Source organism: Arvicanthis niloticus, chromosome 3 (genome assembly GCF_011762505.2).
Source record: "Arvicanthis niloticus isolate mArvNil1 chromosome 3, mArvNil1.pat.X, whole genome shotgun sequence".
In the NCBI taxonomy this organism is placed as follows: Eukaryota; Metazoa; Chordata; class Mammalia; order Rodentia; family Muridae; genus Arvicanthis; species Arvicanthis niloticus.
The window spans coordinates 122,184,098-122,211,147 of NC_047660.1; the positions used below are offsets into that span (position 1 = coordinate 122,184,098).

A 27,050-nucleotide genomic window follows, 5' to 3' on the forward strand; every position below is an offset into this window, starting at 1 on the left:
AGTGATTTGAGTGCTGGGATTAAAGATGTACATCACCAGACCCAGCATACTATTTTCTACAAAACTGCCCAATGATTTTGCTTGTTTATTTTATGTGTGAGAGTGTTTTGTTACCTATGTGCATGTATGTGTTCTACGTACTCGTCAGGTCCTCATGGAAGTCAGAAGCGGGTGTCAGATCCCTTAGGACTGGAGTCACAAGGAGTTACAGATCTTTGTGAGCCAATATGTGGGTGTAGGAAATCAAGCCTGGGTACACAGCAAGAACAAATCCTCTTCACTCCTAATCCAACAATCTAGCCCCAAACCTTCCATTTTCTTCCTTGTGTATGTTTTAAAAGATTTCGGATTTCAGAAAAATTTGTTGAAAATGTTTTTCCTCCATTGAATTGTTTTGATTATTGTAGTATTGTACAGAAGTCTTAAGGTTGGGTATAGTATCAATTGTCTGATTTTTATTCAGTTCTTTCAGAATTGTGTTAATTATTATAGGTCTTTTGCCATTTACAAATGCAGGAGCATCCAACCCTTTGACATCGACATGGTCTTGTCATTTACAAAGTTCACTCTTGAAAACTATGCAATTGATTTACAAAAAATGCAAAAGTTCTCACAGTGTTTTAAGTAAATATACAGTCTTGTGTTAGCCCACATTCATAGCTATCCTGTGGTACAGTGCAACCCTCTGAGTTGAACAAACTTGATTATAACTTGGTAGACTTATCATGGGGATTCTGTTGACTCCATAAGTGAAACCAAGAATTGACATCCGTGAAGGGTGATATTTATTAAGGATTTTTGTTGTTGTTTTTGTTTTAGATATTTATCAATTTGGGTTCCTTTTTCTTTTTCTAGCTTACAAAGAGAGGGTTTTTTGTTTGTTACTTGTTTTTTTTTTTTTTTAACTCATGAATGAGCCTTGGATTTGCCATCTCCTTACATCGTTGATCATACAGTGTTTCTTGGAGGCCCGTTGATGTAATGGATTACACTAATTGATTTTCAGAGATTGAGTCATCATTGCATACTTGGGATAAATCCCACTTGGTCACAGTGTATAATTCTTTTAGCCAACTTTTGTTGAAGATAATTTCCACTTATTTTCATAGTTAATATTGATCTGCTATTTTCTCATGTCTAATTTTGGCATTAGGATTAATCTAGCCTCACAGAAGGAGTTAGAAAGTGTTCTTATAATTTAGAAGAGATTTTAGAGAATTTAATCACTTTCTTTCCTAAATGTTTAACTAGAATTCACCGGCAAACCTTTCTGAACCTTGTGTTTTCTGTTTTAGACAGTTAATTGTTGATTCAGTTTCTCTTAAATTTTATTTTATGTGTCTGACTATTTTGCCAGCATGTATGTCTGTGCACCACTTGCATGCCTGGTGCTCATAGAGGCTCACAGAGAACCAAACTTATAATAGACTGTTGTGAGTCACCATGTGCATCCTGGGAATCGAACCAAGGTCCTGCAGGAGCAGCCGGTGCTGAGCTCTTATTTTTCCAGCCCCTGACTCAGTTTCTTTGAGATAGTATCACTTTCCTCAATATCTATATGTATGACTTTGCATTTAACACGTTTCTTCTAAGCCATAGGGATTTGTTTTTTAATTACTAGGGATCAAACCTGGGTGCTCTTCCCCAGATGCAAATGCTTTACCATTAAGCTACATCTTCATGCTCTCTTATCTTTTGCTAAGTGTGTATAAACATTCTTTTGCAGTGATTTTTTTAATAAAGTTGGATATTTACTGGATTTGTTACTCTTGCTCATTCTTTGTTCCTGTTTTTATCTTGCTCTCCCTTTCTACGCCTTTTTAGTTTAGTAGAATATTTTACATGCATGCATTTTCTCGTCATCTTTGTAGGTCATCTACACTTCCTTCCCTACTTTTCAGTAGTTGCCTTGGAATTTGTCCTATACATTATAGCTAATGTAAATACATTTTCTTTTTAGTTTTTTTGAGACAGGGTTTCTCTGTGTAGCCCTGTCCTGTCCTGGAACTCACTCTATAGACCAGGCTGGCCTCAAACTCAGAAATCCACCTGCCTCTGCCTCCTAAGTGCTGGGATTAAAGGCGTGCGCCACCACTGCCCGGTGTAAATACATTTTCAATAATAATGCTTGAAGAATATAATTTGAATACCTATGACAAAATTATTCTGATTCTTCTATGCTTGTTCCTTGTGTTATTGTTGTCATTCATTTCACTTACATGTAAGCACTCATATGTTCGTTTGCATGTGATATATGCATTAGCATGCATAATCAAATATATTGTTGCTACTATTATTTTGAACAAATGTTTATCTGGTCAATTAAGAATAAGAAAAGTTGATTCTTAGCATGGCATCTCCTGTCTGTGATACCAGCTCTCAGGAAATTTAAGAAGATCATAAGTTTTAGGGCAGTCCAGTTGTGTATTAAGATGTCTCAAATAATAATAAAAAAAAGTTAAATTTTTAATTTATACTTTCACTAATCTAACTGAATGACTAACTATATCATATTTCTTTAATGTTTCTTGTGAACCAGTTCTACCAATAGCAAATCCCTTAAATTATTGTTTGTCTCAGAAACATTTCATTTTTCCTTCACTATTTTCATTTGCATTGAGTTTATTTGAACCAGGACTGATAGAATAGAGAGGAAATTTTCTTAGATTAAAATAAAAACCGGTTATGACAACAGGCAGCTTAGAGTGTAATAAAGACTTTGGAGAACTGATTTTACTGAGTATTGTATATGATTTGTAAGAATAGTGAAGCATACTACTAAGAATTTTTCATTTATATAAAGCAATAGATGTAATGTATTCAACTTCTTTTACTCTAGAAACTACATAGAGGTTACTTTCAGGTTCTTGCTTTCGCTAGAAATTCTGAGAACTAAGCCTTTTGCACAGAAGCTCATTATACTCCTCATTCTTAGCATGGGAAGTCTAGTACATCATTGTGATGAGGTAAGGGGAACAAAATGAAGTGTCCAGTGGAGTCATGAGAGAATCACTTAAAAAAAAAAAAGGTGGGGGTTCTCTGCAGCAGGTTCTTGGAAGACTCACAGCAACCCTCCTGCCTCAGTCTTCCAATTGGAATTGCAGACATGTGCTACCATTCCCAGCTTTTCTTCACTTTTGAAGGATAACTTTTCATGGTACAGAAGTCCTATGTGCTTCACTATTTTTTCTTTCAAAATATTAAATAGTTCACTTTAATCTTAAATGAATTCTAAGATGTTAGGTGGAGGTTTTGTTTCTTTAGGTAAGTTTACAGAATGTTTGAAGTGTTTGACTTTGGATTCCAACTCAGTAGTATAAAAACTGGAATCTAGCTCTTTAAGTAAGGGATAGATGTGATACATACCTTTAATCCTAACACTTGGAGGTAGAAGCAGGTGGTTCACAGTAAGTTTGGCCATATTTGCAAGTGCCTGGTTAGCCAGAACTATAATAGTGAGACTGCTTGTCATAAAGTTCATTTTGTCAATAGGTCATACATTGGAATAGTGAATACAGTGGAATAAAGGACACTGGCTTAGCAGTATGCCTGGCTAGTACTCATTTTCTTAATCTCAAAGAGAAGGAGAAGGATTAGGGGAGAAACTGCTATAATTAGGTGTGTGTGTGTGTGTGTGTGTGTGTGTGTGTGTGTGTGTGTATAGACCAGCTAGCTATACATGTTAGACAATTCTAACATCTTAGAATCCATTAGAATCCATTCAGTCAAAATTAAAGCAAAATATTTGTTGAGAGAAGGGAAGTGAGTATTTTGGGCATGAAAAAGCAGGCCATCAAACTCAGTACCCCTGGCTGTTTTATTTCTATCCAGGTGGCAAGATGAGAAGAACTGACGTTTTGAAATTTTGATTCTCTTTTTACTCAGTATACTGTCTAGTCAAAGTATATAATGGTTAGCCAGGCATTTCAGGGCTTTTGTGTGTGTGTGTGTGTGTGTGTGTGTGTGTGTGTGTGTGTGTGTGTGTGTGTGAATTTAATATATTTTCTAAGTTTTCCTCACATTTCATTGAAAGGTTATTAGAAAAGATAAGTAGCCTGAAAAATCTTTCCAGTCTTCTTTTTGAGATTCAGTTTGAATTTGTTTCTTTATGGTAATAGAATAGAGATAATGCTACCATTTTCTTTCTTTTTAAATTAGAGTACTTTAATCCCTGCTTCCATGTACACACAAGGTTTGGAGCAGGGGAGGCACTGAGAATACAAAGCCATAGAATAGATATGACAACATTATCCTGAACCTTTAATTTTACTGATTTGATTGTATGCAGCTTTTAAACATTTTTCTATCCTAATTTATTTTATGGGGCAAAATATAAAATTGATATCAGCTTTTAATATAATTGGCTTAAAAATTTAGGTATGAAACAAGACTGCTCCAGAACATGGTTTATTCTGTCATTGGTAGTTACCCTTTGTGCTTCCTGGATTCCAAAATGTATTGCATAGGAAGTCATATTTGATTTTTTTCATACCCATGACCATTTGTTCTATTCAGAGGGTGATTCTGAAAACAAAAGTAAAAGTAAGATGAAAAAACATTAAATGTATTAAATTAATTAGAGGTCTGAGCATTTTGTACAAATTCCAAACTCTTCCTGAGACTTTATGAACCACTATGGATAGGGGTTAATCTTTGGGAAATGAGAGAGGTAGATCCTTAAGCCTACAGGGTAAAGAGCAACTGGAACTAAGATTAGAGAAGACTGACACATGGATAGGAGGGTAGAGTGAAGTTAGTATTTAAATAGTAAACCTTCACAGAAGACCAACTTAAGGTGGGTGGAAGGGATTCCTCTGGTATCAATTTATCTGTCTCTGACTTCCTCCTACTGTCTTTCCCCTTCTCCGCAGATTAAGAAAACCATGCCAGTGATTTAACCAGAGTTCTGTCTAGTTACTGGTAAAATTTAGAAGAGAATAATTATTTGAGGTTTTCAGACCCCTTGTTTAGTTCTAGGTGGCTCAAACTAGAGGATTCTTAACAGACTTGTTTCCTTAAGCTGATCTTTTTACTGCCATATAATGACCATTCCGATTCAGGACACACAAATAGGTGATTTGCTTATTTGAAATTTCAGATTTAACAAGAATTTGTTTTATAATTTAGGAGACACAGAGATATACAGAGAGACACATAAGTTAAAAAAATAAAGTCTTTAAACAGAAAGGAGATGATTTGCATATATTATTTGAATACTCAACAATTTAAAAACTTATTTTTAGGATTAGTATTACTGTGTAACACTGGCTAGACTGGAATTCACTGTATAGAGCAGGCTGGCCTGAACTCTCTAGTGCTATATGCTACCACACCCAGGTTCCATGCAGTTCAGGCTTGTCTCAAACTTGCTATGTAAATGAGGATGACCCTGAACATTGCCAGATAGCAGCAGAACTTTTAAAAGAACATGTTAGAACAGAGATAGCAGTTAGAAGGAAAGACATCATGACAAATGTAATTTCCTTCTCTTTAGAAGAAACACATTTAATGACTGTGTGCATGTTCATGTGCACACCCCCACATACACAGTTGTGCCATGGCACAATTGGAGGTCAGAAAACAACTTGTGGGTGCTGTTTTTCTCTTTCCACCGTGTGAATCCTGAGCATCAAGCTAAGAACTCTGAGGCAAGCGCTTTTTTTTACCTACCATGTACGGTTGCTTAATGCTTAGAATTTGAATGGATTATTTTTAAAAACTAATTTGAGTTCAGGCTTTGTACTTATAATATGCATTTATTATTGTTAGCATAGCTGCTAAATTATGTCTTAAAATATCTTTAAGACACATTCCACTGAAATTGTGTGTAGTCAGATTTTTCTTGTTTTTCTTAATTCTGCTGTTGGTAGGGAAATAAATTTTAAAACATGTTCCTTAGAGTATTTATTTACTTCTAACTAGATAAGCTGATTTTTTTTAAAAAGAAGTGCACCTTTAACAACTTTGAGTCATCTTAATTAACATCATCTTAGTTTTTAAACATCTTAAATTGGGAATATTTGGGGGAAAAAAAAAGAAATTTTAAAATTTAGATCAATAGATTCCAGCTGGGAAATTCCAGAGAATGGTCCTGACCTAGGTCCATCTCTTGGTCAGTATTTAATATTTAATAAAGCTTGCTTTAAATTTGGCCCCCAAAAATAGATCAGTAAAGAATGATTCTCCAGAGTGATAAATGAGAACTGTTATGTTCTTTCTTTCCAGAGCTTGCAACCTACATGGATGTAGGGGCTGAAGAGGCACAGATAGCCATGGTACGAGGCTGATTAACTGTCAGTGCTGTAGGCAGGTACAAAGTTCATGATCATGGTAGAGAAAGTAGTGCGAATTTTTGTTTCTTACATAGAATTTTGACAAATTTTTGTTTTTAAAAAGAAGAACTGAACCAAGAGATGTGAAAGGTATAGAAATGCAAAAGAGAGCATGGCCTCTGGAGCTTTCTGCAGATACTGAGGAAAACTGAACTCAGGCAGCCAATTACAGACACCTCCAACAGGTCTGAGCCGTGGCTGAGAAGTGGAGCCTAACACTTGGAAGGCAGATCGAAGCTTAATATTTTTCCTAAGATTATATTGGAATTTGATAGTGGAAGACTGTGGGGCACTGTGAATATAATTAAGATTCACTGACTTGTACATGTTAAAAGGTTGGAGGCTAATATAAGATTTCTGCTTTTTAAAAACAACAATGAAGCCTCCTGGCTATACTGCTGAGTGTTTAGCAGTGACTTCTGTTTTGATGGATTGGTTGGTTGCATGGGAAGCAGTATTGAATTCATCTATCGGGATTTATAAGATGTCTTTCCTAGAAATCTTAAGTTTATAAAATAAATAAAACAAACATCTGAAAGCTTTATCAGGTAGAGGATATCTGATCAGCTACAGTGTTGTCTCTGAATGTCAGCAGAGGTCAGGACACACTAATGTAAATGAAGAATAGGAAGCTCCAGGATCCCTTTTATTCCTTTTGTTCATGTGGTAATGTTTTAAAAACCAAAACATCTAGCTGTATTTAAATTTTATTTTTATGTTTAACTTTTTGTGTATGTGTGTTGTGAGGGGCCAAGTGTAGATGCTCTAAGAAGTCAGAGGCTTTGGCTTCTTGGGAGCTTGAGTTTCAGTCAGTTTGGGACCACCTGACTGACACAGGTGCTGGGAACAGCACATGCTCTAACCACTAAGCCATCTCTCCACTAAGCCAAACCTCCATTGAAAAAAACCCTAAAGCCCCTGTTTTAGCTTATTTGGTGAGTAGTAGTAGTATTTGAGTTGGAACTAAATTCTGATGTTTTCCTAACTTGTAGTAAATTAGATGGCCCTTAGAGGTAGGGACTAAAGTGACTTGAGACATAGCTTCTCTCTGTAGTCCAGGCTGGTCTCACACTGGCAACAGCCCGTTAGCTTCAGCCTCCTCCTGAATGTTGTGGTTGTAGGCATAAGCCACTATACCTGACTAATTGTTTAGGGTTTCTTTATTTGCCTTTTGATGTAAGGTTTAGAAATTCCTTGAATGTCTCTGAATTATCTGTGGAGTAATTATTTTTCTCTTTGCATTAAATAAAACTAACTTTTTATCATTATCAGACTATGTCTAAAATGGTGAATGAATAAGCAGGAAAATACTCTAGGAAAAGCAATATATATGCATAAATAATTTTAAAACCACATGCTAAAGAATTATGCAATAATTTTTCAGTATCCTTAGACTGAGTTGTATGTTTAGTAAAAAATGTTTAGTAGCCTATGTTTTATTTTAAGATTATTCTGGATTTTAAAATAATCTATGTATTGACTTTGTTTCTTAACTAAATTATAATTCCTTCTTGACCCTCTTTTCTTTTTTTCTTTCTTTATTTTCTTTTTGGTTCCTTTCATTATTTTAATATAGTTTCAAACATACAGAAAAGTTTTGATATCGCAGATATTTCCCATACTTTCTTTACTCCGACCTCAGTTGTTACATTTTGCCTGGTTATCATTTCTTGTTTCCCATCTCCACCCACACACTCCCCACTACGTGGACACACGTACAGACACACTTTTCTCCTTGTCTCCTGAAAACAGCATTGCAGACATGTGCTTCTTTACACAAAAGCCTTAAATGTTTCTCCCTGTGTATTTCTGTTTTATAGAAGGACATATGTGGTGCAGTGTATATTACAGTGAGTATATTGCCTCTGATACTTCCCTTTTTTACCTTTTTTCTTCCCCTTTAATCTCAGTATTCCCTTCAACAGTTTGGCTTCTGCTTCTGTGATTTTATATACTTAATGATTTTATATACTTAATGTAAATTAAAATCCAGAACCACATATGAGAAAGCAAATGCTATTTGTCTTTCTGAAAGACTGGTTTAATTTGCTCAATCTGAGTATCTCCAGTTACAGCCATTTTTCTGCAAATCACATAACTTCATTGTTCTTTACAAGTGGAAAAATTCAATTATGTTTATATGTCACTTTTTTTTTTAATCAGTTCCTCTGTTGTTAGGTACCTTGGTTGGTTCCATACTTTACTTTTTTTTTATTGGATATTTTACTTATTTACAGTACAGATGTCATCCCCTTTCCCCATTTCCCCTCCCTAGAACCCCTATTCTATACCCCCTCTTCCTTTATGCTTTTATACCATTTTGATTAGAAGGTCAGTTCTAAGTTGAGGGTCTAGCAATACAATAGATGCAAATAGTCGAGGAACAAGCAATACAATAAACACAAATAGTCAAAGAAAAACCAAGGCATTAAACCCAGTTACATGAACACTCCTGTGATCACTGTTTCTAAAGGCTTATCAGGATGACCAAAGTATCTGAGCCTACTTTCCTATCCTAGCCCAAGGTCATTTTCATGTCTGAAGCCTACTTCCTTGTTCTAGTCTAAAATTTAGAATCCTGTCTGAAATTGCAGTGGTGGTGCACGCCTTTAGTCCCAGCACTTGGGAGGCAGAGGCAGGCAGATTTCTGAGTTTGAGGCCAGCCTGGTCTACAGAGTGAGTTCCAGGACAGCCAGGGCTACACAGAGAAACCCTGTCTTGAAAAACCAACCAACCAACCAAACAAACAAACAGAGATACACTTAACTATTCTATAGTGCTGCAATAAATAATGGACATGCAACTGTCTCTACTTGATGTGTATTTGACATCCTTTGGGTAATACCTAGCAATGATGTTGCTGGGTCTATTCTTAGTTATCTTAGACACTTCCTCGGTGATTTCCATAGTGGCTAAAGTGGTCAGCACTGTTGAAGGGTTCTCTTTTGTCCCTGTTCACCTGTTTGTTGTTTGTTTTCTTAATGGCTGTCATTCTGAGTGGAGTGAGATAGAATCTCCATGTGGTTTTAATTCGAATTTCTCTGATAGCTAGTGAAGTTGAGCATTCTTTCATACATTTATTGGCATTTCTATTTCATTTTTGAGATGAGAACTATTACTGGGAGACACTGCCTTAACCAAGTGATCACAATATCACAATATTGAGGCAAGCCAGCATTAGTCAGAAGTCACTGCTCTACAGTATTCCTGCCAAAAAGTAGCCAAACCCTTGAAACCTTTAAAACCTTGAAACCACATAAAATAGACAAAGGGGTGCAAAATTAAATGTGATTTAACTTAGCCCACTGTCGATTACGTTGATTTCATGTTTAGTTTTTTGTTTTCTTTTAGTTATCCGTATACTCTAGATATTCTGTTAGTTGTATAACTAGCAAAGATTTCCTCCCATTTTTGTAGACAGCCTCTTTTCTTTACTGTAAGACTTACTGACTTCATGAGTTCCAATTCACTTTATGACAGAACTCTTAAGTATACTGTTCTTTGTGTAAGATCTCCTATAATCGAGATCAGAAAATATAACATGGATTCATTACTGGATTTAGTTCACAATAGATAGTAAATTTTATCACTCATCCTAATATTGCCCCTTATACTTAACCTTTGTCCATTTTATGTGGATCCAGGATCCTACCTAAAATCTAACATTGCTTTAGCTGTTGTGTCTCTCTTAAGTTTCCTTAGCCTTTATGATTTGAAAGTTATATGCCAATTAGTTTTTTAAAGGTTTCAAGGGTTGGGCTACTTCTGACTCATGTAATGTTGGCTTGCCTCAACTGATACTCTGATCACTTGATTAAGGCAGTGTCTCCCAGTAATTTGTGGAGAAAATATGTAGTCTCATGAAATTTCTGTTCTCTACCTCTAGTGCATGTTGATGATTCCCTTCCTTGATTAAAAAATTATTCACTTATTTCATTACTTTAAAAACTCAGTGCTGCTGGGCTTGTTGGCACACACCTTTATTCCCAGTGCTTGGGAGGCAGAGGCAGGTGGATCTCTATAAGTTCGAGCACAGCCTGGTCAGAGCAAATTCCAGGACACCCAAGGCTACACAGAGAAACCACGTCTCAAATGAACAACAAAAACAAAACAAAACAAAAAAAACCCTTGGTGTTTGCTTATTATGATAATCACAGAATTGTGATTTCTTTTGCTGTCATTTCATCTATATTAACTACTTGGTATTCTGTGATAAGGAAGAATCTATTTATTTATATCAGTATGATCCTCTTATCGCCACATATGTACCATTGCACACCCACTTACATGCAGTAAATAAAGTAGTAAAGTAATAATGTAATAAAAACTAAGAACAGATGTATAGAACTAATTTCTCACAAAACTTAGTGAATGTATGGAACATAAATTTCAAAAAATTATTTACTTTTAGATTTTATGTGTATTAGTGTTTTTGCCTATATATAGTTTATGCACTGTGATTGTGCTTGGTGCCTCTTGGAGGTCAGAAGCGGGTCTTGGAGCCCCTGGAACTGGAGCATTACTGATAGTTATAAGCCTCCAAAGTGATTGCTAAGAATTAAGCCTGGGTACTCTGCAAGAGCAACAAGTGCTTCTAACCATTGAGACATATCTCTAGCCCAGAACATTTAAAAGAAAACTTCTAAGGGATAGAAAAAATTTACAGTTTCTTTACAATTTCTAAGACAATTAAATTCCTATTTTTTTATGCAAGCAGTTTACAGGTTTCAGTATTTAGATCACAGTGAAACTAAATGTCCTGTATTAAAAGAATACAATTGTAGCTTAGGAGAGAAACCACATAAACAGCAGACGCTAGCCTGGTCCATGAGTCAACAGCCTCTTGTCCGCCGCTCATCTCCATCCACTTTACACTGTGTCGTTTCCTATTTCTTCATTTTGGGGCCTTTCATCTTTTTGTGCTTTGCTAAATATAATATTCTCTCTCTCTGGCATGTGTGTTCCTGGGTGTGTACATGCATGCTCTTTTACTTTGTGACAGTTGTATCTTGCACAGTTGGAAGCACTTCTTGAACATGGAAATCTTCACATCCTGTCTACTGGAGTTTTCTTTAGAATTACTTATGTTACAGCAGTATAGGAAGTGTTTCAACAAGATATTTTTCTGTGAGAAAGCCAATAGAAAATAACTGGAAATGAACTAAAATTATCTGAAGGAGTAAACAATTGTATTGTAATAGAAGAAAATAATTGGGTATGTTATTTTTTTTATCTCAGTGATGCCTAATTTCTTTATAGTATACTACAATATTCTAGTTTGTTCTGCCTTTAACCTAATCGCAACTACATAAAACTGTATCACTTGATTTCTTAAAAAGTAACTGTAGCAAACAGTCATTTATACTTTAATTGTCAAACCTTAGAGGACATAATACCTGGAGGGACTTCTTTAAAATTTCTTACCTCCTTGACATTAGTTTTTAGTAGGTCATAGGTAAGTCATTTATATACTTTAAGTGTGTTATGGCTTTGATTGAAAAGGTATCTTAGCTAAGGAATACCCAGAATCACACCACACAACAAACCTCACACAAGAGGTTTATTGGGAAAGACACAAAAGGGTGGCTGCCTCTGCTCAGGTGAGAAGCAGCAGAGAACCGAGTAGGAGGCAGGCTGTATATTGGGCTTCTTGAGGGTGGAGCTTACCAGGGTAGCCTCATTGGAGAGATATTGTGGCCTGACCTGGGGAGGAGGGGTTGTTTTGTTTTCTGTAGTAGTTGTGGTGGGGGTTGGTGGGAGTTCAAGCCTTGAGGAGCTTACATATACTGTCTTAGGTGGCTGGAGAAATGACTTCGTAGTTAAGAACACTTAATACTCTTCCAGAGGAACTGAGTTCAGTTCCTAGCACCTGCATCAAGCAGCTCACAGCCATCTGTAACTTTAGCTCCAAGGAAATTTGACTCCCTCTCTTACCCTCCAAGTCACCTACACATATGACATAAACTTGTACAGATACAGACATACATGTAAATGAAAATAAAACAAATCTTCAAACAAATAAACAACATATGCCCCCAGTACTTTTGATGTATACCACAGCTAGAAGAACATTGTCTTACAGGATAAATGTCTAACTCAATGGTTCTTAACCTGTGGGTTACAATCCCCATCTGGGTTGCATATCAGATATCCTGCATATCAGATATTTACATTATGATTCATAATGGTAGCAAAATTACAGGTATGAAGTAGCAAACAAATAATTCTGTGGTTGGGGGTCACCACACATGAGGAACTGTATTGAAGGGTCACAGCGTTAGGAAGGTTGGGAACCACTGCTCTAACTCAATGCTATATAGTTCCGCACTTCACTTGTCTCCAGCCTTCTTTTCTTCCATGAGTTTATACTTCACCTCAAGAACACTAAGCTACTTAGAATTCCCAACATCCTTACTTTCTGATACCTTTATACTCTTACACATGGTGATTCCTCTGCCTAAAATACTCTCACCATCTCTCCCTTGTACATTGTCCTGTCTCACTGAAGTATCTATCATCCCTCTCCTCTTTCCTTCTCAAACTGAGTTAAACTATACTCAGCATATGTAGCCGTGTATATAGCACTCAGCACAGTGGTTTACTTTGTTGGTTTCTTTGTTCGTCCTCCCATCAGGTATATATACTTGAGATTAAACTTCATTGTGTCCATCTGTTCCTCCAGTGTCTGGCACATAGAAAGTATACCATAAATATTAAATAAAGTAGAAGCTTCTCATGTAATTTTGACACACTGAACATATTAGACCCAAGAGAATACTTTATGAGTAACTCTACTCTACTGTTTTCTGAGGTTCGGGTTTTTGTTTTGGTTTTTTGTTGTTGTTGTTGTTTGTTTTATTTGGTCAGCTGTTTTTCTATTGAAATATTTTTTCTTCTGTTGCATCTTAACTAGCTCAGTATTCCACTACATGACTGCTGATGTCATCTATGATGTCATGAAGGCAGCAGCAATATACATTCCAGCTCACAGATTGTGTGTGCAGAGCACAGGGTCTTAATAGTTCCAGAAAGTTTTCTAGATAAAGACTGGTTTCAGTCAGTGCTGCCAGTCTCATCAAAAGTGATACTTCCACTGTGCTTAATGTTTTTCTGCTGCTTTCTGTCTCCGTGGCTCCCTGAGGGCTTTGATGAAGCATGCAGGAGGTACAGCTCTGTCTGTCAGTTTTGAATGGTCAGTTTCACTATAGTCCTTAGACCTTTCTAATCACTGGTTGCCTTGGCATTGTCATTATTAACTTTTCTGGAGACAAACCCATTAGACTGAACTTGGGGGCCAACACAGGTGTGGCTCAGACCTCAACTCCTGTGTACCTCAGGTACAGGACTTTGATCCCACGAGAGTCAAACTTCGGAGGCTGGTGTCAGAGGAACTGAGAGCTCCACTGAGCTTCAGCCTCCTCTGAGCCAAAACCCAAAAGCTTTAAGAGATTTTTAATGTGGTTTTAAATATAGAATACATCATTTTGTAAAAAAAAGCATTTTTTTTTTAATTAAAGGTACAAAAAAACTAATGAGTAAGGCACCATGACTGTGTATCATGAGGTTTTCTCATGACTTTATAAACTATGACTTGTGTAAATGTGTTTCTTTCTAGATCTTCAATTTCCTTATGTATAATTATCTCCACCTAGTATTTAGAATACCTTTCCAGTGGTCTTTCCCTTCTTGATACAGTCACTCTGTTCTCTGAATATAAACCAGTATGTACCTTTCTCCCTTTGTACCATGTTAAGAATACAGTTGCTGTCGGTGGCGTTGTGAATGGGGGGAATAGCATGCATCTCCTTTCCTAGGGCCTAAAAGACAGGAGCTTGCCTCAGTTCTTCTCTTGTCCATTTTTGTTTGTCTCTCATCTGTCCCTGCCCTCTTTCATCATCCACTTTCTCCCCACTTCCTTATAGTATACTCTACCTAGAATATTATCTTATCCAGAGTCTTAGGCCCTAAGAAGCCCACCTTTCTGGATAATCACAATTCCCTCCACTCTGAAAGAAGAAATTGAATAATAAATCACACTCCTAAACAAAGGTTAATAGTGGAAATGGACTTGAGTAATTATTTTTATGGAAAATTTAACAAGAATAATATTGCTTCATACTAAGCTATACTTAATGGATAGTTACATTGTGTGCAGTTGAGTTTACTATATATACTATAATTTCTGACCCTTAATAATTGAGCATAATTATTTACTGCCTAACATATAACAATGGTAGATTACTAGGGTTTTTTTCCCCTAAATGGGACTAGCAAGATGATTCATCAGGTAAGAGTGCTTGCCGCTAAGCTGGACAAACTTGAGTTTCACCCCTGGGACATCCATGTGGGAGAGAACCAATTTCCACAAGTTGTCCTTCTGAATGTGCATTCCTCATGCCTGTAGAATAAGGTTCCACTAGGAAATGGGTTTTAGCTAACCTTGTAGCAGTGTTCCTTTCTTATCATAGTGCTGTCATATGAGAGTTACTCAATAAATGTTATTGAAAGAAAATGAGGTATTTAAAAAAGTATATTCTTCTCAAACTTATCTATATACATGGTAGCCAGTAAAAGCAACTCTAGAATATTACTAATATAGTAAATAGTCATATGAATTTTCTCACTGTTATTTACTATTATTAAGCTTGGGAAAAGTTAATTTTTTTCAGCCCAATTTTCTTCATTTGCAGTTGAATAAAGTCTTAAATAGTTGGTGTAACTATTTGTTATGGTAACTAAGTTAAGCTAACACTGGGAGCATAGTTGACTTGATAGAGAGCTTGCCTAGCATGCAAGAAGTTCTTGCTTCCATGCCCAGCACCCCATACATTCTAATGTGCACACCTGTAAATCCCAACACTTGGGAAGCGGAAGCAAGGGGGTCAGAAGTTTACAGTCATCCTTGGCTACTTAGAGTTTGAGAAGTATGAAGCCAGCCTTGACTCTATGAGACCCTGTCTCAATAAAAAATATGTAAGATTAAATTAAAAGTTCTGGGTTTTTTTGTTTGTTTTTGTTGTTTTGTTTTGGTTTGGTTTTGGTTTTTTGAGACAGGGTTTCTCTGTGTAGCCCTGGCTGTCCTGGAACTCACTCTGTAGACCAGGCTGGCCTCGAACTCTGAAATCCGCCTGCCTCTGCCTCCCAAGTGCTGGGATTAAAGGCATGCGCCACCACTGCCCGGCTGTTTCACTTTTTTAAAAACAACTTATGTGTATGTATCTGAGCATATGCTTGTGAACTGTGTATAATATGCAGTGTGTGTAGAAGCCAGAAGAGGGCATCAGATCCCTTGGAACTGCAGTTACAAGCTTAGATATGGAACCTGGGTCTTAACTCCTGGGCAGTCTATCCAGATTCAAATGAAATGAAGCACCAACCTGTCCTAAATGACTAATACTCAGCATCAGTCCTTTATTATTTGTATATTAGTATTTATTTTATAGGTTTTGTTCTTAAATAAAGCTCTTAGGGACCTTTTAAAAAGTGGGTGTTGATGGTAGTGGTGGTGTGTTTAAATATTCATTTATTAAACAGATACTTATGACATGACTGTGACCCAAGTGCCAGCCACTCAAAGTGTATAGATACAGAAGTTAATCTTTCTTTCAGGTGAAGAATAGAAACAATACGTGTGACTATTAAAAGAAGCCAGGTGTGCTGGTACACACCTTTAGTCCCAGCAGTTGGGAAGCAGAGGTAGGCAGATCTCTGAGTTCAAGGTCAGCCTAGTCTACATGGAGTTCTAGAAAAGCTAGGACTACATAAAGAAAGTATATCTCCTCTGCCCCACCCCCACCCCCACCCCCCAAATAATATGAAGAAAACTAAAATGATACAAGGGCTAGAAGGTAACAAGAGTGGAGTGCTGTTTTGATGGGATGCTTATTTAGGCAGAACCCCAAATGAAGCAAGGGCACACACATCTGGAGGAAGGAGTTCCAGGTCGGAGAGCTGACCTTGAAAAGGCTAGAGATTGGAGCATGTCTGTATGTTCCAACAAGCAAGACAGGGTGTCTGAAAAGCTGGAGGACTGAGGAAGCAAGAAATGGTGAGGGGAGCCAGGTGGCACGTGTCTTTAATCCCAGCACTTGGGAGGCAGAGGCAGGCGGATTTCTGAGTTCGAGGCCAGCCTGGTCTACAGAGCGAGTTCCAGGACAGCCAATGCTGCACAAAGAAATGCTGTCTCAAAAGCCGAAAGAAATGGTGAAGAGAGGTCTCTGAAGGCTAGGAATTTGCAGAACTTTACCTGCCAATGACTTGGATTTTTTGTATCTTCAGTAACTTTGCATGCTCTGCATGTTGGTACATGATCTGAGGTACCGAGTGTTCTCTGTTTCAGAACATAGTTGTCCTTGTGTAATGGATCAGGAAATTTAAGTGAAATTTTAACATGGCTGACAAAATAGCCTAATATTTATGGGATTCTGTTGAAGTCTTTGAAAGTATATTTGGAGTATTGTAGACTCTGTTGGCAGAGAGGTGGATACTACAGCCACACTCTGCTGATTAAAAGGAGTACCCTGCATATTTCTGAAATTGTTGTTTGTGAATTTAGTTATAACAGTTTGATAGTCTCCCTTCCTTGAGGGAACTAACTTCCCTAAAGAACGGAAGCTTCCATCCTCATTTTTGCTTGTCAACATTGTCTTCATTGCTAATCATTTCTGTTTTTCTATGAATGATTTAATTTTGAAGATTTGATTTCAGAGAGTCACACCATACAACAGACCTTGTTCTGGGTACTTTTTAAGTTAGATTTGCAACTGCTCATTCAACACAAATATCTGTATTTCAGATGGAGCAACTATCAGATGAAGAGATTGACCATGGTGCCGAAGAAGACAGTGACAAGGAAGATCAGGACCTGGATAAAATGTTTGGGGCTTGGCTTGGGGAACTGGACAGACTTACTCAGGTTAGAAGTGTTGAAAACCTGGCTGAAGATTGGAAGCTATCACTACATGTTTAACATTTCATGTATAGACAAAAAATATGGATGCAGGCTAAGTTTTAAAATATTGCTAAAAGAAAAAAACATTAACAGATGAATAGAAACTTCACAATGCAAGATAATATTTTTATGGTTATTATTTGCATATGCTTATGTGAACATGTATATGTGATATGCATGTTCATCTATGCATACATGTACATGCAGGTAGAGACCAGAGGATATCCTCAGGGTTTCTTTTTTTGACCACTTCTTTGAAACATAGGGTCCTTTGTCTGTCTCTTTCTCTCTCTCTTTCTCTCCTCTTTTTTCCCCTAGCCCCTCCCCCTTTTAATGAAGCAGAATTGAAAGATTTCTATTAAGAATAAGTTTAGTATAAGCTTAAGCACCAGGGCTAGAGTGGGGGAAGGTGCTCAGAAGAAAGTAGGTAAATATCAGAATGAGCTCCCTAAGGAGAAGTCTCCAGATATAATATGTCTTTCATTGGCAAAATGCTTACTAATTAAGCTAGACCCTGAGGGATCTTGCTATGCCTGCCTCCCCAGGGCTAGGATTTACAAGTGCCCACCACTTAGATTTGGGTTTGGGAGTCAGATACATGTCCTTGTTCTTGCAAGTGGTTTGTCAACTGAGCTGTCACCCAGCTCTTTTCTGTAGTCATTCTAGGGTTTAAAAAAACAGCTATTTATCAGAGTTTCTCTTAATCTAAGAGGAGACTTAATATCTCTTTTACAAATTTGAGATTGTAAACCAAGACAATTTTAAAGTCTAAAGTTTAAATATCTAAATTTTGACATATTTTGTTCTATAACCAATTTAAAACCATTTTATGACATTTGTATTTTCTAGCTCATATTTTCAAACTACTGAAATATTTTGAATATTCATATATTCAAAATACTGAATAAAAGTTTATCCAGGCTACATTTAAAATAGTTCTAAAAGTGTGTTTGGGTTTTGGTTTTTGTTTTGTTGTTTTCTTTGTTTTATTGGGCTGTAGATTTTTTGTCGCTAATGTGGTGATGTATGGTTGCTTAATTTTTTGAGATGGGGCCTCATGTAACTCAGGTTGGTTTTACTTGATGGAGTTTAAGGATGACTTGAGCTGCTGAGCTCCATAAGCAGGAGATAGAGTAAGGAACTAGACCTAGCTGGACTTTTGAAATCTCAAAGCCTACCCACAACCACACACCTCCTTCTACAAGGCCATATCCGGGAACCAGACACTCAAATATATGAGCCTATGGGAACAATTCTCATTCTAACCACTATAAGCTGTAATAAGAAAAGGTAACATTTTTATCAAACTATCTTTTGATGTCTGTAAGTAGCAAACCATTTCTATTTAATTTTCTTCTTTGCGGTTCTCAGTGAGAAGCATGTTAGTGTGGACACATGTATAGAGAGGCCAGAGGTTAGCATCCGGTAGATGAGTCAGCATTCTCGTAAGGAACAGAACTGGTAGAGTGAATATATACCTATCAAAGGAGGTGGTTATTAGAGTTTTTACAGACTGTGATCCAGCCAGCAATGGCTGCTTCTGATGGGAAGGCCAAGAATTCAGTAACTGTTGAGTCCAGAGGTGCAGGTCTCAGCACTTCCATTCTGGTGCTGAAGTCTTGGGGCATTCCTTGAGAATTAGTGTATTAGTCTATGTTGGATCCTAAAGAAGTAGATTCTAATACCGGCAAAGGAATAAGTTAGCCACAGGATAGATGAACTTGCCAGTGAGAGGGTAGGCAAGCAGGCAAAAAAAGCAAAAGCTTCCTTCCTTCATGTCCTTTTAAGTGAGATGCCACCAGAAGGAATGGGCCTCCCCATCTCAAATAATCCAATCAAGAAAATCCCTCACAGCTGTGTGCAGCTGCTTGAACTTTATTACAGATGCAGCCAACCTGATACCCGAGATTAGCCATTATATCTTGTATCTACTTCTATTTTTATGGCATATTTATACTGTATGGAGGTAGGGGTTGCATGCTGTGGAGTATATGGAGGTCAGAGGAGAACTTGTGGAGTTGGTTCTCTCTTTCTACCATGTGGGTCTCAGGGATTGATTTTAAGGCTTGACAGCAAGGACTTTAACCTGTAACTCTCTGCTACTCCGTGGATTTTTCTTTCTTCCACCATTCTCCACCCTTTTCCATCCTTTCAACCCCTAACACTAGACAGGATAGACAAAAGGATGGAAAGGAAAAGGGCAACACGATGGTTAGACTTCTGCTGATTGGAACGTTGAGTTCCTTGGGGAAGGTTGATCTTCGCTGGCAGGATATCTAATTTCTTCTTCTTTCTTCTTTGAGCATGACTACTTAACAAACTGCTACCAATAGTCACCCCCACCCTTCACCTCTTACCTACCCTACCCTCCCAGTCCCCCAGAATTTCAAATGTCACACAATCACAGAAACTATCTGCAGCTGACAAAATCACACCTCTGCTAGAGCACAAGGCAGCCGCTGCAGAAAGTCTGAAGTAGCCCCACGTCCCCACACCTGAGATTAAAATGAATGCACATTCCTGTTTCTGTGTTTTGTTTTAGAAACCAAAATTCTCACTACATTAACCATCTAAGTTATCTCTCTGGCCCTCACCCTTAATTTTTTGAAACAGTCTCTTGTTGACCCTGAGGCTCACCAGTTGTCTAGACTGGCTGACCAGCAAGCCCTAGGGATCTTCATGTCTCTGCCTCCCCATTGCCATGGTGATAGAGCCCGCCCAGGCATACATTCCCATCTTTTACATGGGTGCTGCAGATCTCAGCTCAGGCCATCACGCATGTGCTATATATGTGCTATATATGTGGCTTAACTGAGCCACTTCTTCTTAACTTTTTTTTTCAGAAAGCAGTGTTGTCATAAAGATGATGACTAAATGTCCAGCTACATGCTGGTGTAGTGGTTTGAATAAGAAGTGTTTCTTATAAAATTAGGTGTTTAAATGCTTGGTCCCAAGTCAGTAGCTCTGTTGGAGAGGTTATTGGGGAGTGGTGTGACCTCGCTGAAAGAAGTATGACAGAGGGACATATTTGAGAGTTTAAAACTTCACACCTGTTCTAGTTTGCTCCCTCTGCTTCTTCTTTTTATTTTATTTTATTTATTTTATGTAAGTGAGTACACTGTAGCTATCTTCAGACACACCAGAAGAGGGCATCAGATCCCATTACAGAAGGTTGTGAGCCACCATGTGGTTGCTGGGAATTGAACTCAGGACCTCTGGAAGAGCAGTCAGTGCTCTTAACCGCTGAGCCATCTCTCCACCCCCCCCCCCCTTCTTCTACCAACCTACTCTGCCAGGCTTCTCTGCCATGATGGATGACAATTATCCCTTTGGAACCCTAAACCCAAATAAACTCTTTTTTTTTTTTTTTCACAGCAATAGTAATTAATACAGCTGGGAAGAGAAGAAACAAATAAAAATAATAGTGTATAAAGGAAATTATCCAAGGGCCAGCTACTGTGTTGTGTCTGTGACCAAGTGGTTGTATACTTGAGTAGGAGGCCAAAAAGAGAAAGCAGGTAGGAATAAGTCAAGCTGCCTTGGCTGAGGTAGGAACTCCACTCAGATGGTACTTCTCCACACTCAGTACTACATTCTCACATATATTTCAAGTCGCTTAACTTTTCATCATAGAAATCTGTCATTAAAGAGAAACATTAAAACCAATGCATACTATGACTTACTATAAACATGTTAGTTTTATGGGTATTTTAAGAAATAATTGACTTACTAAGATTCAGATTTATTTTACTATTTTTAGTTCACTACCTGTGCAATATTCAGTGTTACAGGTTAATCAAATAAGTTTTAAATAGTTAATGATTCCTTTAAAACAGTTGTTAAAAAAAAAAATGTATGTTGGGCATTTTCCTGGAAGATCTGTAGGGTTTTTTTTTTTTTTCTTTTTGCAAATTCTTAGCAACCTTCCCACAGGTTAAAAATCACCATATTATATTACTAATTTCTTGACCTAAGGGGTGTTTCTCAGTGTCTCCGTCTCAGTCTCTCAGCACCATGGACAGGTAATTTAAAATGCATGTTCATTTATTTGAACTGGAAAGAAGTTGACTTTTCATAAGTCCTCAGTTTTAGTCATGTTATTTTATAGAAATTTTATGAAAAATATTTTCCCTCCAGCTTTATTGAAAGAATTAATTAAAATTACTTCTGAAGAATTAGGTTTAAGGCTAAAGGAGAATTTCATAGCTGTTTTTTGAAATTTTGAAAAAAAAAACACTGAGTAGGTTCTGGATCACATTCATTTGAGAGCTTCAAAAACAGGATAAAGGACTGAAGAAATAACTTAGTGGTTAAGAACACTGGCTGTTTTTACAGAGGACAGACGTTTGGTTCTCAGCACTCAAGTAGCAGCTCATAACTGTAACTCCAGTTTTAGGGGATTCAGCTACCTCTTCTAGCCTCTACAGGAACTACATGCACACATGGCACATATCTTAGTTAGGGTTTGACTGCTGTGAAGAGACACCATGACCAAGGCAACTCTTATGAAGACAACATTTAATTGGGGCTAGCTTACAGGTTCAGAGGTTCAGTCCAGTATCATCAAGGAGGGAGCATGATAGCATCCAGGCAGGCATGGTGCAGGCAGAGCTGAGAGTTCTACATCTTCATCTGATGGCTGCTAGGAGAAGACTGACTTCCAGGCAGATAGGATGAGGGACTTAAAGCTCAGGCCCACAATGACACACCACCTCCACCACCTACTACAAGACCATACTTCCTAATAGTGCCACTCCCTGAGTCAAGCATATTCAGATCATCACAGTACACTTACATGCATTCAGACAAAATACTCATACACATAAGAATAAATCTTTAAAAATGGAATGGAGACTGGGAGTATATATATGCTTCCCTAACAACACAGAGACCAGGTGCCATTCCCAGTACCACTTAAGGCAGGTGTGGTAGCTTCTAACTGTAATCCCAACACTCTGCAGGTCATCTTCATTTAAGACCATTTTCTGCTATATACAGTGAGTTTTAGCTCAGCTTGGGCTACAAGCAGAGTTTATCTAAAAACAAGATGGGCATTATTTATATGAGCTATAAAGTCTAGAGATCGGTAAATAATAAAGATAGCATTCTAATATAACTCTATAATTCTACAAATAGAATATCTGAGGTTCTGTTTTTGTTTTTGCAAGACAGGGTGTAGTCCTGGCTGTCCTGGGAATTGTTCTATAGACCAGGCTGGCCTCGAACTCACAGAGCTCTGCCTGCCTCTGCCTCCAAAGTGCTAGAAATAAAGACATGTGCTACTATGCCCAGCACCAAAATTCTTTTTTAAAACTTGAACTTATATGACATTTATACAGAAATTAGTTGTAACAGACTACTCTAGCTTTAAGTAGTTGGACTTTTTCCCTCCTCCTCCTCTGTCATTGTTGTGATTTTCTGTTTAGATACCTTTTCCCTTATTGTAGAAAATTTCCAGGTGAGAAGAGCACCACTGTAAGATGGTAAGGCCTAGGAGTATGACCTGGTGGAAGGTTTGAGTGTCTGCTGTGCACGAGGCCTTAGGTTCAGTCCTCAACACCATAAAGGAGGGAAGGGAGGGAGGGAGGGAATGAAGTTCATGATTGTCCTTTATAATAGGACATAAATGAGACATAAATGAGGCTATGCTAGATCAAAAACAAAGCCCTTTGAGGTAAGAGAGAACCAAACTCTCTCTTCATAGTTCTTTACCATGTCCATAGTCATATACTTCATAGTGAATTATGTAGAATGACGTCATTGACTAAATGATATATTTGAAAAGGTATTTACCCTGAACTGTGACAGTTTTGAGTCCATGGTGTATTAGTAAGTATATATTTAGAAATTAGCGATAACTAATGAAAACCAATTATGTTTTTCCTTGGGGCTAGCATTTAGAAGAAACTTTAGCATTTTTAATATATGTACTGGATAGTTTTATGTCAACTTGACACAAAATTAAGTCATCTGAGAGCAGGGCAGCTCAAGAAAATACTTTTATAAGATGGGTTGTAAACAAGCCTGTAGGGCATGTTACTAATTAGTGATGAATGGAGGAAGGCCCATTGTGGGTGGGGCCATCCCTGGGCAGGTGGTCCTGGGTTCTATAAGAAAGCAGGCTGAACAAGCCATGAGCAGCAAGCCAAGAAGCAGCACCCATCCATAGCCTCTGCATCAGCTCCTGCCTCCAGGTTCCTACCCTGTCTGAGTTCTTGTCCTGTTCTTTTAGATGTTCTGTTAGATGACATACAGCGATATGGAAGTGTAAGCTGAATAAAACCTTTCCTCTCTAACTTGCTTTTTGGTCATGGTATTTTCATCACATCAAGAGAAACTAAGACAGTACAGCAGTTCACTCACCTTTGTGTGTAATGAAAACCCACACTAATACAACTTGTTAAACTTTCTTCTTTTAAAGAGTTTGGATTCTGACAAGCCCAAAGAACCAGTAAAAAGATCTCCTCTTCGCCAGGAAACAAATATGGCCAACTTTTCTTACCGTTTCTCCATATACAACTTGAATGGTAAGATTTGATTAAGTAAACTATAATATAGGAATAATAGAAATGAATTCTAAATGTCAAATGGTATAAAAACTATATACGTAACTTGACTGAGTTTTGTTTTTCTTTTTGAAAATTCTGTGGGTGTGTGGGTGTGTGTGTGTGTGTGTGTGTGTACGCACGTGTGTGTAGGTATACACATGAGTACCGGACCCAGCAGAGGCCAGAAGTGTCAGATAATCTTGAAGTTAGACTTACAGGTGGTTGTGAACCATCTAACGTGGGTACTAGGAATGGAACTCAGGTTCTCTGGGAGAACAATACATGCTTTTAGCTCCTGAGCCATCTCTTCATTCTGAGCTAACTTATGAATATTCAGATTAATCACAGAAAAAGAAACTAGAACATAACGTGGGTTTCTTGTCATATATTTAATACTTGATACTGTGTATACTAAAGAGAAAGCTCACAGCAAGCTCATTGCATTGTTTTCTGACTGGATTAAAGTCTAAAGAAAATTTTTCTTAATAATTTAAAAATCAGCCTGTGTGACCTGTTTTTAATGTACCTAGTCACTTCTTAGTGTTTGCAATAAATGTTCTATTTTTTTTAGACTTTCCTCTTTATGCCCTTCTCTCTCTTGGTAATAACTATATCTACCTGGATATTGACCATATTAATAGTTGCCTTAGGGATTCTACTTCTGTGATGGAAGCACCATAACCAAAGTTGGGAAGCAAAGATTTATTTGGCTTATACTTCTTTCATTGAAGGAAGTCAAGACAGGAACTTAGACAGCGAGAACCTGGAGGCAGGGGCTGAGACAGGCATGGAGGATGCTGCTTCCCTTGGCTTGCTCAGCCTGTTTTCTTATGAAAGCCAGGACCACTAGCAACGGGATGGCACCATCCACAGTGGGCTTGGACTCCACTAATTAAGAAAATGCCTTACAGCCAGTCTTACGAAGGCGTTTTTCTCGGTTGAGGTTTCCTCCTTTTGGATAACTCTGACTTTCATCAAACCAGCATAGTAGTAGTACAAAGTTACTTGAGAGATTGGGATAAAACCATGGAATAGTACAAAGTGTTTTCAGTATTTTGTCTTTAAACTTACAACTTTATTGACAACTATACAGTCTTACCAGAGGTCTGAAAGGATAGGCTATTTGTTTCTAAAAATTCTCTCAGGACTTAAAACAAAACCTGTTAAGTACTTTATTTGATTGATTTTAGATCCAATGAAATGTACCGTTTTGCCTTTTTTCCCACTGCCTGTGGCTAATTTATACTAGAATATATAAATTCTGACTATGTTCTGACACTTTGGTCTTCTCTCTGCAGAAGCTCTGAGTCAGGGCGAGACTGTGGACCTGGATGCCCTGATGGCCGACCTGTGCTCTATAGAGCAGGAGCTTAGCAGCATCGGCTCAGGGAATAGTAAGCGTCCAGTCACAGAACAGCCAAAAGTCACTCAGAAGCAGCCTGCGGGCCGACACACATCAAAACATGGCACCCTGAGAGGACTACCACCTTCCTCTAACAGAACAGCTAAACCCTCCCACGCTAACTACTCCCTGGATGACATCACTGCACAGTTAGAACAGGCTTCCTTGAGCATGGATGAGGCTGCTCAGCAGTCGGTAGTAGAAGACTCCAAGCCTTTAGTGACAAATCAGCACAGAAGGACCGCCTCAGCAGGCACTGTGAGTGATGCTGAAGCTCGCTCCATCAGCAATTCCTCCCGGTCAAGCATCACTTCTGCAGCCTCCAGCATGGATTCTTTGGATATTGACAAAGTGACACGCCCTCAAGAACTTGATTTGACAACACACCAGGGACAGCCAATTACTGAGGTAAATAGAGAAAGTTTTTCTCTTATTTTGGCCTTAAAATACAGAGAAAATGCTGTGTTTTGTTTCAATATACTTTAATTGACTTTCTTACATCTTTAACATTTAAAATTTATCAAAAGTACTTCTAAGCTAAATAGACCACAGGAGTGTGCCACCAGACATACCAGTGTCACAAAGATGAACTAGAAGAGGCTTTCATTTTTCTTTTGTCTTCTGACTTGTTAGAATCCCTTGAATTAATGCCAGTTATTCCATGTGATTAAAAAAATGAATTATGATTTGCAAAGCCATAAACAGTTAAAAAGCTGATAATTTTTAACATGATTAAAGTAAGGCCATAGGGCCATATAAATCTTCATTGTAGTCTTCGAAGGTTCTACTGCTTAGAGTTTGCTCCATTCTATTATCAGAGGGTTAGTCAGTATGATATAGAAGCTGGATTTCCAGAACATGTGTGTGTGTCATTTGGTACCCATGGAACTTAGGTGAGTTATTCAGTCTCCAGACATCAGTTTCTCATAAGAAAAATGTAATTCCTATTACTTGGTGTGCCTTCTTCTCTTCCTTATAAATGATTCTGAGATTCAAAATATAGGTGATGGAATACAACTTTTCCCTGAGTGTCTTGGGATAAGAGTTGGGAGTGTATTTGTGATACCATATTTAACAAAAGAAAGAGGTTTCTCTCTTGATCTCTTTATATCGAGAAGACAGCAATTTTGTTGTATGGTAGGAACAAGAAAGAAAATGAATGGAGCAGACCAACATCAGCCTTTCCAACGAGGTTGTACTTACAACTCTAGTACAAAGTAAAAGAATATGTGCATTATTACCACTAGTGCGAGATACTGTGAAACACTGTTGAAAGAGTTACAGAGACACTTGAGATTTGTACTATCTGCCGTCATTAGACCCTCCCCTGCCCAGCTAATTTAATTCTTTAGATTAACTTAAATTATTCAGTAACTCAGGTATTTACCCAAATGCTTAGCTTTGTTTCAGGTACTATGGAGCACAAAAGGCAAGCACTGACCATCATTGTGGTTTAGAGACAAATGAGCGTTGCAAAGAAAGTACACAAATTATATAAGCCTAAAGAATAAACCCTCATTTATTAAAAATGGATCTTGTCTACATTTGTATTCTATAAGGAATTTGAAAACCAGTTTCTACTTTATGAAGAAATTATGCCTATTTCCTTTATGGCTCACGAGCCTTGTTAGTTAGCACCAGCTCCTCAGTGGCTCATTTCATGCCTGTCAGATTTACATTACATGCTGACATATATAAGTAAGCAGTATTCATTAGAGATGTGTTTTTCTCTTCTTTGTCTTGTTTGTTATTACTTCCTTTCTGTCTTATTATTTTGAGTTAGGCCAAAATGCATGAGAACTAATTACTGACTACCT

General features: G+C 37.7%; 1 protein-coding gene across 8 annotated transcripts in view; it reads left to right on the forward strand.

Annotated features, from left to right (window-relative positions):
* Raph1 (Ras association (RalGDS/AF-6) and pleckstrin homology domains 1) overlaps positions 1–27,050 on the forward strand; it is a 77,678-nt gene that overhangs the window by 12,143 nt on the left and 38,485 nt on the right. For all 8 annotated transcript variants that reach the window (XR_013109518.1, XM_076931809.1, XM_076931810.1 and 5 more), the window contains exons 2-4: positions 17,128–17,247; positions 23,705–23,810; positions 25,130–25,641. Coding sequence is in view for 7 of the 8 variants with exons in the window: in XM_076931809.1 (XP_076787924.1) it covers positions 17,128–17,247; positions 23,705–23,810; positions 25,130–25,641 (738 nt within the window). In the remaining variant the exon portion in view is untranslated. The remainder of the gene's footprint in view (positions 1–17,127; positions 17,248–23,704; positions 23,811–25,129; positions 25,642–27,050) is intronic.